General features: G+C 46.5%; 1 protein-coding gene across 1 annotated transcript; it reads left to right on the top strand.

Moving 5' to 3' along the window:
• The first annotated feature begins 8,716 nt into the window (after positions 1-8,716).
• On the top strand, positions 8,717-16,771 carry PPP1R14D (protein phosphatase 1 regulatory inhibitor subunit 14D). Its single transcript, XM_061462289.1, has 4 exons — positions 8,717-9,688; positions 12,897-12,992; positions 13,216-13,248; positions 15,766-16,771. Exons 1-4 carry the CDS (start codon positions 9,506-9,508, stop codon positions 15,832-15,834), a joined length of 381 nt encoding a protein of 126 aa, XP_061318273.1. The 5' UTR covers positions 8,717-9,505; the 3' UTR covers positions 15,835-16,771.
• The last annotated feature ends 950 nt before the right edge of the window (positions 16,772-17,721 follow it).

Below are 17,721 nucleotides of genomic sequence, written 5' to 3'. Positions count from 1 at the left end.
ATCCCAGGAAGTGAAAACCAACTCCCCGGGAGAGGGGGGGGAACCCAAGGCACTCCCCTGCGAGCTGAGTTGCGTAAGAGGAAGGGGAGGAGAGCGGGGTGATACCGGCGTCCACTCTGCGAAGGGAGCGCAGGTTCCCTCCCATGGGAGCCATGTGCACGCAGGTGTAGGCACCCACTCGGGATGAGCATCCTGCCGGCCGGGTGCTGGCTGCATCCCCGTGCTGAGGGTGCACCCAAAGCTGGGGAGTCTGCCTCCAGCAGCGGCACTCACGTTCCAGCTGCGTCTCTGCTGTGAGAGGTTTTGTGCTCATTGAAACCATGAATCCCCTGCTCCTCGGACGCGATTCCTTTGGAGTGAAAGCACTTGGTAGCATGTCCAGGGGCTGCCCTGCCACCGCAGCAGTGAAAACTTAGCAGCCACCCGTAGCTGCTTGTCCTGGCTTCAGCGGTAGCAGTCATTTTTCTCCTTGGTAGCTGGTGCGGTGCTGCGTTTTGCTTCATCTCATACAGATCGGTTGTGGTCTGTTGGTAGTGCCCTGCCTCACAGGACGGTGCTGTTTGGGCACACGCAGGCTGCCTGCCATAACGTCCATCTATTTTCTCCTTTCCTGCTTCCACTCAGAGGCTCATGCTCAAATTAATAGCTCAACAGACACAGCAGTGTTGTCCACCCCCGTCTGACTGTGAACAGCCCTAAAGCCCCTGGATAAACTGTTCTTATCCCTCTGTCATAGTCCTTAGGGAGGCAGGGAGTGCTTGTAATGTGCTTGGACATTATTTGTAATGAAATATTGCATCATTTAAAGCAACAGCAGCGAATGTGAGGTGGTTTCATGTGGTGTGTCTTTGAAAAGAGACGGTGAGCAGCAGCTATGTATCAAAGAGCAGCGGCTTTGCTCTTTTGGGGACCATTCTGGTGTCCAGCGTTTCAGTTCTTGCTGATGATCCAGCCTTACGTATGCTGATGGGATTTATTGAGAGTCCTTAGAGACATGTTTCCTTCTCCTGGCTGTCACAGACAAACACTATGGGAACATAATGTTGTGGGAATATTATTTTTCAGTACCTCTCATGATTTTCTATGGCCTGACATTGTGATTGCTGTTAGGAAAAGGGAATGGCTTTGATCAGGCTATGGAAGGGTATAAAAAATAAACCATGAAAATAGATGGTGGAGCAGTAGGAAACACACATAACTGCGGAGCAGAGCCACATCTGTTTCCCTTATTGGCCATATGAATCTTGGTCAGAAGAAGCAGGAGTGTTTCTCACTCCCCATTCAGACCCTGTCTGTGTACACCAGGTCTTTGAGACCTAAATACATGAAAGCTGCCTCCTCCTTCCATTCTCGCTGTCTGAGGCACTCTGCTTGGGGCTCTCTCTTGTGTTGAGCCTGGAAGAGAGTTTTCCCTGGATCAATATTTCAAGCCTTTGGTTTGGAGGCTCAATGCAATTCCCCAGCACAGGACCGCGGTGCTCAGGGAGCTGCTGGCCTCATCCCCTTTGCTTGGATATGCACACTGAACAGTCTGGCTTGGTATTTTTGTCCAGCTGGCAGTGACCCAGTTTGCCTCTGCAGTTGTGCCATGTTGCAAAACCTCTGTCAAGGGTTTCCTGCAAACCTGAAGGACGTGATGTCTCCACTGCTTGTGCCAGGTAACTCCTCCAAGGCAGAGCTGGGATGACTCCTTGATTGGCATCTCTGGCCCTTGCTTTGGTTTGTTTATGAAGGGGTAAGTCCCTTCATACGCTGATCAAGCCTGTCCTTTAGAGTGTGTGTGTGTGGGTTAATAGCATTTGCTCTCAGCAGAGGGCTGTGCTGATGTCCTGCTGCAAGGTTTTCTGCTGCTCACCATAAATGCATTTATAGAATCATAGAATAGTTGGGGTTGGAAAGGACCTTAAGATTCCAACCCCCCTGCCGTGGGCAGGGACACCTCACACTAAACCATGTCACCCAAGGCTCTGTCCAACCTGGCCTTGAACACTGCCAGGGATGGAGCATTCACAACCTCCCTGGGCAACCCATTCCAGTGCCTCACCACCCTTACAGTAAAGAACTTCGTCCTTATATCCAATCTAAACTTTCCCTGTTTAAGTTTTAACCCATTACCCCTTGTCCTATCACTACAGTCCCTAATGAAGAGTCCCTCCCCAGCATCCCTATAGGCCCCCTTCAGATACTGGAAGGGTGCTATGAGGTCTCCACGCAGCCTTCTCTTCTCCAGGCTGAACAGCCCCAACTTTCTCAGCCTCAAATAGTTACTTTATGTTCAGTTTCATTGTGCAGTCTTGTCCTTTCATCTCAAAATTCTCTCCTTTTGTCATCTTCAGCTGTATTTATTTCAGTGAAATCATACCCTAACTCAGCCTTCAGTGTGCTAGGGCAAGCAAGTCAGGATCTTTCAATCACTTCTCCTATGGTAGAGTCTCCACTTCCCCTCTGTTATCCTAATGGCCTTTATTCTTCTTTTACATTTTCTGGTTCCATTTTTGTTAGTATTAACTATGTGTTACAGAATTGCATGCCACAGTCTAAAGAATGGATCACCATTGCCATGTATTTCTTCTTCTCTCTGCTGAAAGTTGCTGAATAGATCTTGGGATCGTACTAATATCATTCATAGGCTCGCTGCAGAGTCATCTCACAATGATAAAACAGAATGGATCTTGGTCTTATTCTCTCTGCCATTTTCAGCTGAGTCCCAGCTAAATATTCTGTGACAATTCCCTAAGTATGTGATTTTACTTCTTCTATCCTCTATATTCATAAATTGGTCCCACTTTTTTTCTGCTTCACAGATGGGTCTGGCTTATTTATTGACCTTAAAGATCACAGCTTTGGTCCTCCACTGTAGGAGGGATGCATCCCGCTTCTGTGCCAGGAGCACACTGTCCACTATGCCCAGTTCTTCTGGAAGGGTTCAGTAATTAAAACTGTTAAGTTAAGATTAATCCCAAGATCAAGGACTTCTACCAGAAACCTCTCTCTGCTGCAGCAGCTTTCCTTCCAACTCGGTAACTCATTCTTTGCCCTCCTAACCCAGAAATCCCATCGCAGCCCTCATCTCCTGCCAAACAAATCACGTCTCAGGACTTCAGCTGAGCTGCGTGTCATTCATGTTAGCATGAAGGGAAAGTAGGGTGTGCAATGCCATGACTTGGAGTGGTTTAAGGGGTCGTGGAACAGTGAGTCATTGTTAACGTCTGTCTGTCCTTGAGAAGCCTTGAGAGCCCTGTCTGCTCGCAGCCTGGCAATAACCATTGAGGAGGTGACTCAGAGGGGGGTAAACCACACCACAGGTTAATCTTTAACTAAGATTTTAAGAGCTCTCACACACGCATGGCTTCTAACCCACTCGATGCAGGAGCCTGCGTCACCGGCCTTCCTGTGTTTGCTATGGAGACCCATCTGCAGGTCCATGAGGAAGTGATCCCAGCAGGCAGAAAAATAGGGAAGACTTGTTTCAGGTCCCCTTTGCTGTGAAGCCCAGCTCCATGGCATCACCATCTGCAGTGGCTTCCTGACAGCAGCTTGTCCCACCGGCTGCTGCAGATGAATCCATTCTGCTGTGCTTTACCTGGGAACCGCTCCGTGTACTATTACTGCTTGGGAGACAGGTTTGCTTGCTTGCTTCTTTTGTTGTATTTGCCTCAGGGGAAACCTCCTGGTGTGGTTTAGGGGTGAGGCCCGGATGCAAGTGATGGCACAAAGATGTGGCAGAGGAAGGAGACCGGGAGGGACCTCGTCGGGCCATGACTAAAACTGGTCCTGTGGAAGCAAGGGAAAGGATGACAAGCTGCTGAGTCCTCCTGAGAGCCACTCCTATTGCATGGAGGGTAGCTTTGGGGAAGGCGGTTACAATGGGGAATTCTTGTCTATAGTCCTGCATGGCACTGGCTTTTATTTTCATGTTGCTGGTCAAGGTAAACCCTGAAAGGCAAGAGCACTGCGAAAGGAAGAAGGGAAAAGAGTCACAGCGAGAAAGTATCTTCATTTTTGTCTTGTCTGTATTAGGCTTTTACATGGAGATGGATATGGAAATGTGAAGCAAAGAACCTTCAATTTGCAAATACTAGAATAAGCTTAACATTTCCTATTGAAGTCCCCATAGGCAACCCAGCCTGTTCTTTACCGTGGAACAGGATGGGCCACGGGGTTTCCACAGCCTCTCCTCTATCACTTCCCACAGTGACTGCATCCCAGGGAACCTTCAGACTTCATGCCAGCTGCCAGCACCTCCCATGAAAGGCTGCTCTGCCCTGGGTCTGTCTATGGTGATTTCCCTGCAGTGGGAGCAGTACAGACCCTGCAAGTGGAATTGCGCCTTTCCGAGGCCATGGATCACAATAAATCTTATCATTGAAAGCAGGCTGGAGAACAAGGAGGATCCCTTCATCTCTTCAGGCTCTGCTTCTCTTGTCTCCAACTCTGCCATTCAAGGACTTGCTGAAACACATGGAAACACTGATAATGCTTTTAGTGCTGCAAAACTCTCTGTGGGAAACAGCAAAGCAACACAAGAGGGAGGGCAGCAAAACAACATGGACAGGTTTTCAAAGATCCCCAAATAATCCATTTGGCATCTAATCCATGTTGGCAGCTTCACACGTGTATTCAAGGGGAGGGGGGCTTCCTCTTCAGTGGAGATGCTTACTGATCCCACTACCTACAGAACGTTTGAGGATGGACACAGATAAGCAGAACTGCCTAAATGACAAGGGAGTCCAGGGTTCGCTAGTCCTGCTGTGCCAAAGCAGTAAGTACAGCTAGTTCTCATGTACCCTTCTCAGCTGGTGCTGAGCCATTAAGCCTTCGCACTTCATTTGCCTGCCAATAACAGAGGCAGGAGGGCAGGCAGGCCAGCTCCTCTCACCTCTTCTCTCTGTTGCTGAGACCTGTCTGCTTTTTGAGGTGATGATTTGGGGTTGATCAGTCAAATACTGAGCTGGGAAATGTTTTCCTCTGTCTCTCACCATTCTTCCTTCTCACTGCTCTTCCATTGCCTTATGAAAGGTGAGACTGTTGGGGGAGAGGAGTAAGACTGATTATTGATTGCCTGTCTGAAGAATAGATAGGGTCCTGTTTGTATGCTGGGGAGAAGGTACAGCACTGTTCAGGTAGGGAATCTGTGAGCTGGAAACCCCTGGCTGCTTCCTTAAGTCTCCAGGAGTTGAAGGCACGAGATGATGTGTGCTCCCTCCTCTGCCTAGATTTCAGTGCAGCCTTTTTGGTTCTTCACGCTGCTATGGAAGTGGATGATGGATGTCAAGATACTGAGGGGGTGTGTGTGTGTGTGTGTGTGTGTATGTGCTTGGGGCTCTGGATTCTTTATATCTCCAGTCCTGGCTACGTTTTCTGTTCTGCACAACTGTTTTCTGTGCCTGTTCCTGCTCACAGGAGGGTGCGGAACCCCTTTACCTCGTGGTGTCAACACAGTGCTGGTACAGTCACCTCTGCTGTCTTCCCTGGTGTAACTCGTGTTAACTATCGTGTTTGCAACCACAGGGAAAGTGATTATTTTCTAAACCAGGTGGCGAGTGGCTTCCCTTGAAGGGAAGCATCCCTCTCTATGCTGGTACTCAATGGGAAATGGGCCGACCTGGATCTCTGGAAAGATGAGCTGGGGCCCTGCTGAATTATTGAGCACACACCAGAGTCATCAGCTCAGAGAGAAAGAGAAGCACCAGCTTAGGTCACAGGTGTGGGATGGACATTATTAGCTTCAAGAGCACAGGAGTGTAACTGATCTGCCTCATGCACTTGTGCTCTCCTGTCTGGATCTGCGTCACAGCTGCTTGGTACTATGGCACAGATGCTCATCTTGGTTTGGTGGCCCTCTCTGGAGCCATAGAGAGTTGCAAAAGCCCAGCTTCACAGTATGGAATCCCCCCCTCCTTTTCAGAGGCAAGACCTCCCTCTTAGGGAGGAGCAGCAACCTCAGGTCACACGCATGGAAACTGAGGCACAGTGTTTCAGTCTAACACTTGAACGTGTTGGCCACAGTTAAACCCCCTTTACTCACTACATAAGCAGGTTTGCAGAGGGCACAATCACCAGCAACTGCAGCAGGAGGCCCATTGGAGTTTAAATGTGCACAGCTCTGGTGAACAAACAGGTTGTCTAATGAGATGACTTAGTTGCCCAAGTATGTGTGTTTGCTCCTCAAGTTTTGGTGCAGGCTGTGTGCCCAAGGCTATAAGGAGAGATAAGGTGGTTGAAAATAAGATCCCATCTCCAAGCTATGCCCGAGATCTCTGAGATCCCCCCACCTGTGCATGTCCGAACACAATGGTGAATGTCCTTCTGCCCCTTTGGCCACCAGAATCTGCTGTGAAGCAAGAAGAGGACAGGATGGGATGCAGCAGTGTGCAAAGAGTCATACAGCTTCTTCTTGCTTGGTGGCACTGGCCCTTACCAGCACTGGCAGATGGCTGGTGCACCCATAGAAGATGCTGTCTCACTCAAAGGGGACAGTATCCCTTACCCCGTATGAGGCACCCTGTCCTGTGCCTGAAGGAATTTCTACCACATCCTCAGGCAGTGATCTTGCACACTTTTTGCTTCTTTCTCTTGCTTTAGTGATACATTAAAATAGTTTATTACTGGAGGAGGCCTACCTTATCTGTAAACCTTTTTTCCTATATCGCCACCTTCTCATTACAAATAATCCATGACTAAGCTCATATAAGCCAAAGCAGTATGATGAACATCCTGTAATCGGGCTCATTTTTGTTTGCAGTTGCCTGAGAAGGCCTCTGACATCACCCTCAGAATGTCTTATTCCACTGTAAGGTGACACTGACAGAGCAGCACAAGGGCACTGGGTTCTGCTCACTACTTTGTCAATAGAGACGGTGGGGTGAGTCTGCCCGTGGACCTTTTCAGACGTGGTATCTCAGTGCATTGCTCATGCTCAAGTGAGGTGACAAGTGAACAGTGGCTCAAAGTGTTTGAAGAACCATTAGGGCAGGTTATATTCCCTTTTCCCTCTTCCTCACACCTATCCTGTGACCTCCGGATCCTGTGCTTCATGAGTTCAACTGTGCTGGCAGAAGATCAATAGGGCAAACCCTATCTTTCATGTAGAGTTGAAGTGAACTGCTCAACTGCACCAGAGTTCAGCTAGGGAACTTCTCTTCTAAGTCTGGTCCTTTTTCTTTGTCTCAATGACAGCTTGTCATGGTTTCTTGGGACCAAAGAAACATTGGTTGTTTTCCCCTGTTAAAAACTACCAGTCCTTGAACACCAAAATAGAGCACTTGTGTTTGGAGGTGAGAAGTTGACTCCTGGCAGTGTCCTTTGGTCCAGAGCTACCTTGTGAAAATCTGCCTGTGCTGGGTCAGATATTGACCTTTGAAAAGCCAATAGCTGTAAACACACTACAGGGTGTTCAGTGGGTTTTGCAAGGTTTCTAACTCTTAATCTCTGAAGAATCTGCACTCATTGAGTATGGTCTGGGCCTCTCACCACAATTTCAGGAGCGAGATTAGAGGGAGCCAAGTGAGGAAAAGGGGGCAAAGCTGCTTAAATTAAATACCTGGTATCTGTCTTCTGAATAGGAATTTTAGGCTGTCTGAAAAGAATTCAGGTTAGATATAAGGAAGAAATTCTTCACTGTGAGGGTGGTGAGGCACTGGAATGGGTTGCCCAAGGAAGTTGTGAATGCTCCATCCCTGGCAGTGTTCAAGGCCAGGTTGGACAGAGCCTTGGGTGCCATGGTTTAGTGTGAGGTGTCCCTGCCCATGGCAGGGGGGTTGGAACTGGATGATCTTAAGGTCCTATCAAACCCAAACCATTCTGTGATTCTATGATTCTATGAAAAGCAGAGGAGATGATATCAGTTTCAGGTATACTTTAACACCTTATACCTCACCGATGTGGAAGCAAGTTTCAGGATCAGTGTTTTGTGGAATGTTCTGTCAGAAAAGGCTTTTATTTTTTTTGAAATGCAGGATGAAGAGAAGGGCTGGAATGGCCCTGCCCGATTTTCTGTCACCCTGTGTACAAGATGTTGCTGGCTGGCTGTACCACCATCCCTCTGGGCGCAGGAATTGGACTTTGGCTAGGGAACTGGGTACCACTTCCAAACCCAAACCATTATATGATTCGATGGTACAGATAAGCTTTTGCCTGCCCAGAGGAGACCAACCCCTCTGCAGAATTCCCATGCTGCCTGGCAGTACCTGTCAGTGGGAGAAGGGTTGGTTGTTCTTCCTTTGGTGTACCTAGCTCTTGGTCTCCAAACTGGAAGTACCTTGGCTTGCAGGAGCAGCAGAGACTTGCTTTTTCCACCTTAGATCACAAGGCTGCGGTTGATGGTTGGTGCTTCATGATGGAGGGTCTCAGCTGGTTTGTCTGTTCCATGTGCTCCCTGGGCAGTGCTCTGGGAGTGGATGAATAAGGAGCCTGTGTGATACAGCATGTGGAGGGAACGCAGGTGTTGCAGTGCTCCGGCACACCATAAACTCAGCCAGCCTGACTTGTGTTCCTCTGAACAGTGCTGCTCACACGTAGGGCAGTAACGCTGCAGACCTTTAACCCACCTTCCAGTAAGAAAGAGATTGTAAACGCAGCAGTGATAACACGTAGTAAAGCAGCCATTTATGATGCTTCAGCAGGTGAGCCTATTTACTTTAAGTACCTTTCTTTGGGACGGGATAGTGCTGCGCCCCTAGACAGGCCTTCCCCTCCAGTATCATCATGTCAAATCCTGGTTTATTTAAGAAGAGCACAGGTATCTTGATTTCTCTCAGAAGCACCTTGCTCAAATGGTCTCAAATTGAGGCCACCAGGGTTTCTACAGCAATCTTTGAGACAGCTGGAATAGATTCAGAGATTGTAGAACGACGTCAAACAGGACTGCTGAGCCCAAGTGTGGCTTCAGTGTCACTGACCTAGTATTAGTGGCTGTAGCCACCTGACTCCACATCACTTCTTACCTGTGCTGGGTCCAGTGCTTTAGCTAGGAAATGCCAAATACACCATTTCAATGGGAGCTAAACCCTGCAGCGAAGTAGTTTACAGAAGCTTGAACACAGCAGGATTCAATGCATTATGTATGGAGCAGCCCTCTGGAACTGCACAGGCACCTAAGTTATGCCTGTAGGAAAACAGTAATTGAAAACCTCCTTCTTCCCCACCTCTTGGAGCTGCCTTGCGTTAAATATTAACAGCCTTGGTTCATCAATTCCCTGGTTCACTTGGCTTCTTTTAACAACAGATGTAGTTACAACAACTCCTCTGCCTCCGTCCCTGCTCCTGTCAGCACAGCCCATGGTGAAACCCAAGACTCCAGTGCTGTAACTCTGCCTGCAGAGCCTGGCTGCTGCCCTGGTCGTGTGGTCTCCTCCATCTGTCTCCTTGGGATCACCAATGCATCCTGCTTTCCGCATCTGGGATTAGCTTGTGCTGTGGGCCACTGGTTGCAGAGAAGGGTTGGTTAAAGGACGCAGAGAAAAGGAGCCCACAGGAAGGAGTTTCTGCTGTCAGAGGGGTGAGCATGGCCAGCAACTCCAGCACACTGCCCCGGGTGACTTTCCAGACACCAGAGAAACCTGGGGAGGAATCGTCACACAGGAAACTGGGCAAGTTAACCATCAAGTACAACCGCAAAGACCTACAGCGCTGGCTGGACCTGGAGGAATGGATCAACACCCAACTGCAGGAGCTGTACCAGTGCCGGGTGAGTAACTGGGGCAGATCAGCCCCTCGCTCATCGGGTGAATGGGACCAGTGTCCCTTGTGCTGGGACAGAAGTGTGCTTGCTCTGACCCACTGGAAGTAGCTCCTCATCTTCAGTCTTCGTTAGGTATCTTATTGCCACCTGCTACAGCACTGACTGGTGTATCTGCAGTCAGAGGAGCTTGCACCAGTATAATCCAACTAGCTTTAAACTGCCTGGTCTTGTACCTGCTGGGGGTGTAGCTATTGCTCACAGAACCTAGAGAGATGTACAGACCTGGAATGCTGCTTGTTGCTGAGCTCCACATACAGACTGTCTTTGCTGCAAGTGGTAGCTAAGCAAGATGGGTTAGAATTATTAGTGTAGCCTTGTTCCTTTGGTCACAATAGCGTAGCTGTACCTGCTGTTTGAATGAGGCACTTTGGATAATGCTGTACCTGTAGCTGCAGAGTTGCGGCTGCCCCATCCCTGGCAGTGTTCAAGGCCAGGTTGGACAGAGCTTAGAGCAACCTGGTCTAGTAGAAGGTGTTCCTGCTCATGGCCGGGGGTTTGGAACTGGATGAGCTTTAAGGTCCCTTCCCAACCCAGTCTAGTCTGTGAATCTGATTCTATGATCATGTCATGTACATAGGAGCAGAAAACACACATGACCTAGACCTAGTCAGACAGGCAACATTCAGTGTGTCTGTGCAGTGCTCATGGTTGTCCTGGTGAGAGATTGCTCTTCAAAATAACAGTGCCAGTGATGGCATCACTTGCTGACCTGCCTGCACTGGCATTTAAGGAACTGTCCCCTGGGTCTACCTGGTTGGTAGCTCAGTACAGAGCTACCTGTACTGAGCTACCTGACTGTTGAGATTTGCTAGAGATAAGCAATGGGAATGGCTGCTGCTTAGAGTAACAGAACATCTTGCTCTTTGGCAAATTGTTGTGGTTTTAGAGGACATTTGGGTTTGTGTGTGGGGTTTTTTGAGATAGATGAAAGCACCTGGTACCACCAGTAACGTAATCCAAGATGAGGATCCCCATGTGCTTCACTTACTTGCCCAAGTCTACAGATGTGCACTTGTAAAGGTGTCAGAAAACCAAGCCAGGTTACATTACCACTTCTGGTTTTCTGAGAACTGGGAGCTGTTCACTGTCTTCAAAGTAGCTGCCCAAAGGGCATATTTTTTTCCTACTACAAAATCCCAGCAGGCAAAAGTGCAAAATCCAGCCATGCCCTTACAGGAACAGATTGCCAGTAGATTGCCTCCCTAGCACCTCTCCTGCACAACAGGTTTCCCAACTTCCTGCTATATTTGGGCCAACCAAAGAGATTTGCTATAGGGAACTACACAATATGATGCTTTGCCAGGTCAGAGATTGTTAGTAGGGTACAACAGGGGGGGTTACACAGGATCTCTTCAATTAAATACATGTGCCATAGTAAATTACTTGTAATCACCCAGGTGCCAGCAGGTCCTGCTAATTGTGGCAAGGCTAGTTTGCCCTGCTAGTCTGGGCTTCCTTGGATCCATTGATTTCCATTAATTTGTCTTTTTGTCAGCTTCTTCCACAGCTCCACCTGCCCTGGGCAGTGCAATGTTCCTCAGTGTCTTCCAGAAACCTGTGTTTCTGGAAGAAACACTTCTAGAAAGGAAGGGTATAGAATGATGGAATGGTTTGGCTTGGAAAGGACCTTAAGATCATCCAGTTCCAACCCCCCTGCCATGGGCAGGGACACCTCACACTAAACCATGTCACCCAAGGCTCTGTCCAACCTGGCCTTGAACACTGCCAGGGATGGAGCATTCACAACCTCCCTCGGCAACCCATTCCAGTGCCTCAGCACCCTCGCAGTAAAGAACTTCTTCCTTATATCCAACCTGAACTTCCCCTGTTTAAGTTTAAACCCATTGCCCCTTGTCCTGTCACTACAGTCCCTGATGAAAAGTCCATCTCCAGAGTCAGAATGAACAGCACTGTAGGTTCAATTGCAGCAAGGTTAGTTCAAGCATTGCCTCCTGATACAGATAACCTGAATGCTATGCTATTCACTGTCATGAGGCTTTTTGCAACAAAACTAAGAACCAGGAGACAATGTTGATTTTCGAGATGATTCCCTGCACATGGAAGCCATAACACCATCCATACTTGGACCCAAAAGCCCATAGGTTCCAACTCTTTCTCACTCTCCTTGCTTATTTAGCTTCTTAGCCAGAGACAAAGTCAGGCTGGATCAACACCTGGTCTAAACAGTCACATTATAACTATTATTTGGAAGAGGAAATGCTGCATGGGTCGCAGTACAATATATTTAAGTCTGGTTTATTAGTTACTATCAGGTCAGTTGCATTACAAAGCTGAACAAAGGTTTTCTACTTCATCTCTGGCTTGGTATCAGAGAACAAGTTTCTTTTTTCCCTGTAAGTATTGCCTTTATTGCACAATGTTTTACATTCACATCCATAAATGCTACCCAGCAATCACGTACTATGTTGTTTAGTCAGTATCCTTATTCTGATTACTATTAAAATATCACTAGTGTTGCACTGTCAAAGATTATTTTGCAAATCCATTGAAAACCACAGCCTGCTTTTCATGCAGTCTGGTAAGGACACGTGGACCTAAAATATATCTGTGATCTAGTTTACAACTGTTTCAACTAACACCCCCATGCATGACAAGATTATTACTCCAATCACCAAAGCTTGGGGTTTCTCTCACATTAAAGGAGACTATTATACCCCTCTCATGTCTATTAGAGAAAGCTGGCAAGTTATTGTTAGGCCTCTGAAAAGCTTTACTGTTTTTCTCTCCATTACTGCAAAAAGCCTTAGTAGAAATCCCAACTGTGTGAATGTATTTAGCCTAATTTCCTTGTATTACTTGTACTTCTCTAAGATTAAGCCCACTGGATTTCTGTCAGCTGGGTTTTCCCACTGAGCAGTGGTATCAAGAGTTGAGGTGGGAAAAGATGAAGAACGTATGCATCAGGATGTGCAGCTGTAGCAGACACCAGAGAGGGACAGGAATCTGTGCTCTAAGAATCTCCTTATTTTGAGACAATTTGTATCTTGACCTCAACTGTGCAGCAGTTCTATGCAACTAGTTCCTCCCCACTTCAAAGTGAGGAGGAAGAAGCTGCTCCCTTCTTTAAAGATGGCCTCCAGAGTCCTTAAAGTTTGAAGGTTTGTTAAGTATGGGTTGGTTTTATTCTTTTTAGCTAAGAGAGGAAACAGAGGCAGCAGCTCCTGAACCACAAATTGACCTTGAAGATCTCCTGGAGGTCCCTAATGAAGAACAGAAATTAAAACTACAGGTCAGAGGGACTGGGGACTTTTAAGTTGGGACTTCCTTCAGAAGTAGTTGCATGTATGTGTATATAGTGTTACATGTATATGTATATTTATATAGTGTTGCATGGTGGTTCCCTGTGCCATATTATGTCAAATGTAGTAAGATTATATATCCTTTCTGTAGAGAGGGGAGAAGAGATCAACTCGTAGAATACTGAGATGACTCCTCCCTATTTTTGCTTTTAGGAAATCCTCCATGAGTGCTCCAACCCGACAGAGGTGAGTGAAGCACCATCAATATATATATGTTATACTGTGCTGGGAGAGTGTGTCTTTGTTGCTGCTTCACTGAATAGCCACAGTATTCCTGTGCCTAACACAACGCTGCAAATTTGTTTAATTCCCAATGGAAAGTGTTTGCTGCTTTATTCTGCTGTGTTAGAAAAGTACATGTAAATCTACATCATATACATGATGAGGGCAGAGCAGTGAAGCAAATAAGGAATTACACATTATAACCAAAGTCCATTTCATGTTTTGGACATCCTAACCTGACCAAGGTGAGTTGCTATTTGGACCTCAGCATAGAAAATCCATAGACAGGGATTACAGCTCACATAACCATCTTTCACACTGTTAAAAAAATGCATTCTTAGCTTAAACCACTCTACTGCTATGAATGACAAGAATGTTGGATGGCCCTCAGATTGGATTGGGCAGATAATTGTTGAGTAGTGGCTACATAAGTCAGTTTTTCAAGTTTGGTTTTCTTCCCATGTGAAGTTTACAAGTACTGCTTTTGAGTCAGAGAGTTGAAGAACTCCCACAAGCTGTCACAATGTCCAAAGGAATGGAACCCAATACTTTGCAGTGTGGTGCATGCACCACACAACAGTCGCCTTTGCTGTACTGCATATCTGTGCAAAATGGGGTCCCCCACCACTGCTTCAATCACACGCATTGCATGTGCTAGGACATCATTAATCAGTCTCTATATCTTGTCAAGCCTATGTAGCTGTACAGTGATGAACATACAGAAAATGAGGTGGATACACAACCATCACTGAAATTTAACTTTGCTGTAGTAATCATTACAGAGAGTCTCCTAGCAAGTATTCAGCAGACAAGGCTGGCAATAGGGAAATTTCAGATCTTAGGCAAGAACCCCACATTCCCAGAGATGTAACTGGAGTTTGCTCTACTGCTTGATGAGCCCTGAAAGTGTATTGTGGACAGCATGGTACTTGCTAACTACAAATACTGCTGTCCCATTAGCAAATCTATGTCCTTTCATCCTGGTGATCTTGAATCCAGTCCCCTTGAAAGATCACAGCAGCCTATTTGCAGAAAGAGGAAATCACAGAATCATAGAATAGTTAGGGTTGGAAAGGACCTTAAGATCATCCAGTTCCAACCCCCCTGCCATGGGCAGGGACACCTCACACTAAACCATGTCACCCAAGGCCTCGTCCAACCTGGTCTTGAACACGGCCAGGGATGGAGCATTCACAACTTCCCTGGGCAACACATTCCAGTGCCTCACCACCCTTACAGTAAAGAACTTCCTCCTTATATCCAATCTAAACTTCCCCTGTTTAAGTTTGAACCTGTTACCCCTCGTCCTATCACTACAGTCCCTAATGAAGAGTCCCTCCCCAGCATCCCTATAGGCCCCCTTCAGATACTGGAAGGCTGCTATGAGATCTCCACGCAGCCTTCTCTTCTCCAGGCTGAACAGCCCCAACTTTCTCAGCCTATCTTCATACGGGAGGTGCTCCAGTCCCCTGATCATCCTTGTGGCCTCCTCTGGACTTGTTCCAACAGTTCCATGTCCTTTTTATGTTGAGGACACCAGAACTGCACACAGTGCTCCAAGTGAGGTCTCACGAGAAAATAAACTGGTTTGCCCTGAAGGGACTGACTGAAAAGGTACGTATGATCCTAGGCATTTACTTCCAGAGTATGCTGTGGCAGGCAACCTCTGATCACCCAAGAGAGGAAGCTGTGCTTCCTCACAGCACAAATGGTGAGCTGCAGTACTTCCAGTGACCTTGCCTAATTACAAGGACATGTAGCTCTGTCTTTGGGTGAAGAAAGGTTGCACACTCCATTATGGCGATGTTACATTGTCATGCAAAGTGTAAAATTTGCTCTAGTCACATTAACTTCTGTTTGGAATAACCAGATGGTCCAGTTTAGTTCATAGTCCTTGGCTGTGTCAGCAAAGTAGTTGGGGTTTATCTCCATTAACTGCTGAACTATCTGCTCTGCCTGTCCTCAGCCCCTGCTCCAGGTTATCATTAGTCCTATGTGTGTTTTGCTCCACCTCTTCTCTGCCAGCCACTTCCTTGTAGAATTGGCATGGTTTCGAGATGGTTTGCAATGCACAACATGGAGCTTTACAGGTTCTACAAGAGGGACAACTTGCTTTGCCCTAGATTGGGAGGGCTGCAGAAGTGGGCAGGAAGTAATGGTAGCAACAGGAAGCAGTGGAACCTAACAGAGGACAATGGCATCTTCAGGTCATCTCAAGGTGGAAAAAGCAGGTATCTGGAATGAAGAAAGGGGAGGCTGGCTCCTGATGAAAAGGTATGGCTGCTCCAGAGGTAGACAAGGGAAGGGAAATAGAAGGGCTTTTAGATCCTTCTCATCCATGCAAAGGTCTCCTTTCCTAAGCTAGAATTCTGGTTTTTGCTCAGCATTAAGGCAAATGTGGGAATAATGCAAGTGCCATAGCAAACTCCGGGCTGCTGAGTGCTGGAACTGACATACTTCTTCAACCAATTCTCATTCTAGGACTTCATTACAGAACTGCTTAGTCGATTGAAAGGTCTCCGGAGAGTCACCAATCCTCAGAAGAAATGACCTTGCCCCCATGGAACACCCAGCTTTGGTCACAAGGGAATATGTATCTTCCCCACAAAACCCAGGATCAGAAACATCACTTCAGAATATGTTTAAGACTTACTGATATTGAGAAAACATTACCAAGTTTGTGAACTTTACACCAGTGGTTTGAAGTCTCAGCTCATCCCAGATCTACGCATACAGCAGGGAGCTAGACTGTACATATTCCTGATTCTTAAAGGGCATGTTAACCTGGGGAACAGGCCAAGATGTCCTTCCTTTAGTTTCTTCTACGAATTTCCACGCTGGCTGAGAAGCACTGAATACAGTTCTCAGGAGCTCATCAAGACTTCTTTCTTTCCATCCACTGCAAGGAAAACAAGGCATTGGTTATCACTCATTCATCAACATGGAAAATCAGTTACTGTTAAGCTGCACCCTGTTTCAGTCTGGCTGGGACCCAGCTGTGATCTCCTGCCTGTTACTGCTGTACCTGACTGTACAGCATTACACGTACTTTGTAGGTCTTATGAAGCCTCTGTTATCATGGTGGTTGGACAGAAAATATATGGTAGGATGGAAGGAAAATGAGTGCACCTGATCTACTTAAGGGGAAACAACTGCTAAGGTTAATGGAAGAGACTGTTTTTCCTTTTTGTGGAATTTAGGACTTGCTTGTTTAGAAGATGCTTTTAAATTATTAAGATCTGGGAATGATTTTAGTCATCATTTAAAAATGGAAAAATGCTTATTTTGTATATTAAACCACAGAAAACCAGACATGCACTGCTTGCTTTTGCTCTCTTTTTAGACACTAACAAAAAACTGAAATGAGAAAATATTTGCTCTCAATTTTCCTGCAGGGAGCATCTCAGAGCAAGTCTTTTGCCGACAGGTTGGTCTCACAAATGAGATATGAAGTAGGACAGATTGTCTTGAGGCAAAAACTCTTCTGGCTACAATATTGTGTGGCTGGAAAAATACAGAGGAAACTACATCCAGCCTCTCAGCAAGCCAGTAACTTGACACATGTGGCTAGGAACTAAGACAGCAAATGGAGGCTGGTTGCTCAGGCAGAGCAGCCTCTCAACATCATGTCCTGCCCCTATGCTCTCATGCAGCAGGGGTAACAAAGCAAGATGTGGCCAGTGCTGGATGATTTCTCAGCTCACTGGTGCAAAAAGAAAAAGGTGGATGCAAGGCAACCAGAGCAATTTCTTCTTTTTTTTAGTTCTTAAAAACAGTAAATCATACTTGCTTTTATTTACCATTCTTTAAACCAGCTGCCACTTAACCCTGCTGTTTCTCAGCATCATCACTCATGTAAGGCTGTAATGTCTGGTATGCACGTACTGTGTGAGAATGTGTCTTTAAAGGAACTTTGCCCTCTTGATTATACCAAGATAACTCAGAATGCGTGAAAGTTCATATGCTTTTCTAACTGAGGGTTTATGAAGGTGTATAAAATAACCATTAATGCAATCCTCCCTTAGTTATAATCAACACTTATATTGCCCTTAAAATATCCTGGCTGCTACATTTAGACACGTGACCATGTTACAGCATTCGAGGTTACATGCAGACGCAGCAAATGCAAGTTAATGCAGTTTAACTAAGATGAGACCTCTCTTTGTAAGATAATCTGAGTTCAATCTTGTGTTAGCCTTATTTTCACTTCTTGTTGGGGGTGGAGCCTACATTTGATATTCCACACACAAAACATTCTCAGAGGGAAACAAAAACTACTTGTGCCCTTATGGTATGCTCCAAAGATAGAAACAAAGAAGCTGATTCTCTTTCTTGAAGATAGCAAGCTCTTTTCCGTCCTTGAATGGCTAAGACTGAAGTCAATATGGTCTGCAAGGAACTGATTGTTTACCAGTATCCTTTCAAAGACAAGGACAG

The sequence above is a fragment of the Pezoporus flaviventris genome, unplaced genomic scaffold (assembly GCF_033815535.1).
Source record: "Pezoporus flaviventris isolate CSIRO_AGI_PZ_B2104156 unplaced genomic scaffold, CSIRO_AGI_Pfla_v1 ptg000035l, whole genome shotgun sequence".
Taxonomy (NCBI): Eukaryota; Metazoa; Chordata; class Aves; order Psittaciformes; family Psittacidae; genus Pezoporus; species Pezoporus flaviventris.
This window is presented reverse-complemented; position numbering and strand designations above follow the sequence as displayed.

Coding starts and splice junctions, on each gene's coding strand:
- PPP1R14D (XM_061462289.1), top strand. CDS start 9,506: ATGGCCAGCAACTCCAGCACACTGCCCCGGGTGACTTTCCAGACACCA. Junction 12,993..13,215: donor AACAGAAATTAAAACTACAG/GTCAGAGGGACT, acceptor TTTTGCTTTTAG/GAAATCCTCCATGAGTGCTC. Junction 13,249..15,765: donor AGTGCTCCAACCCGACAGAG/GTGAGTGAAGCA, acceptor TTCTCATTCTAG/GACTTCATTACAGAACTGCT.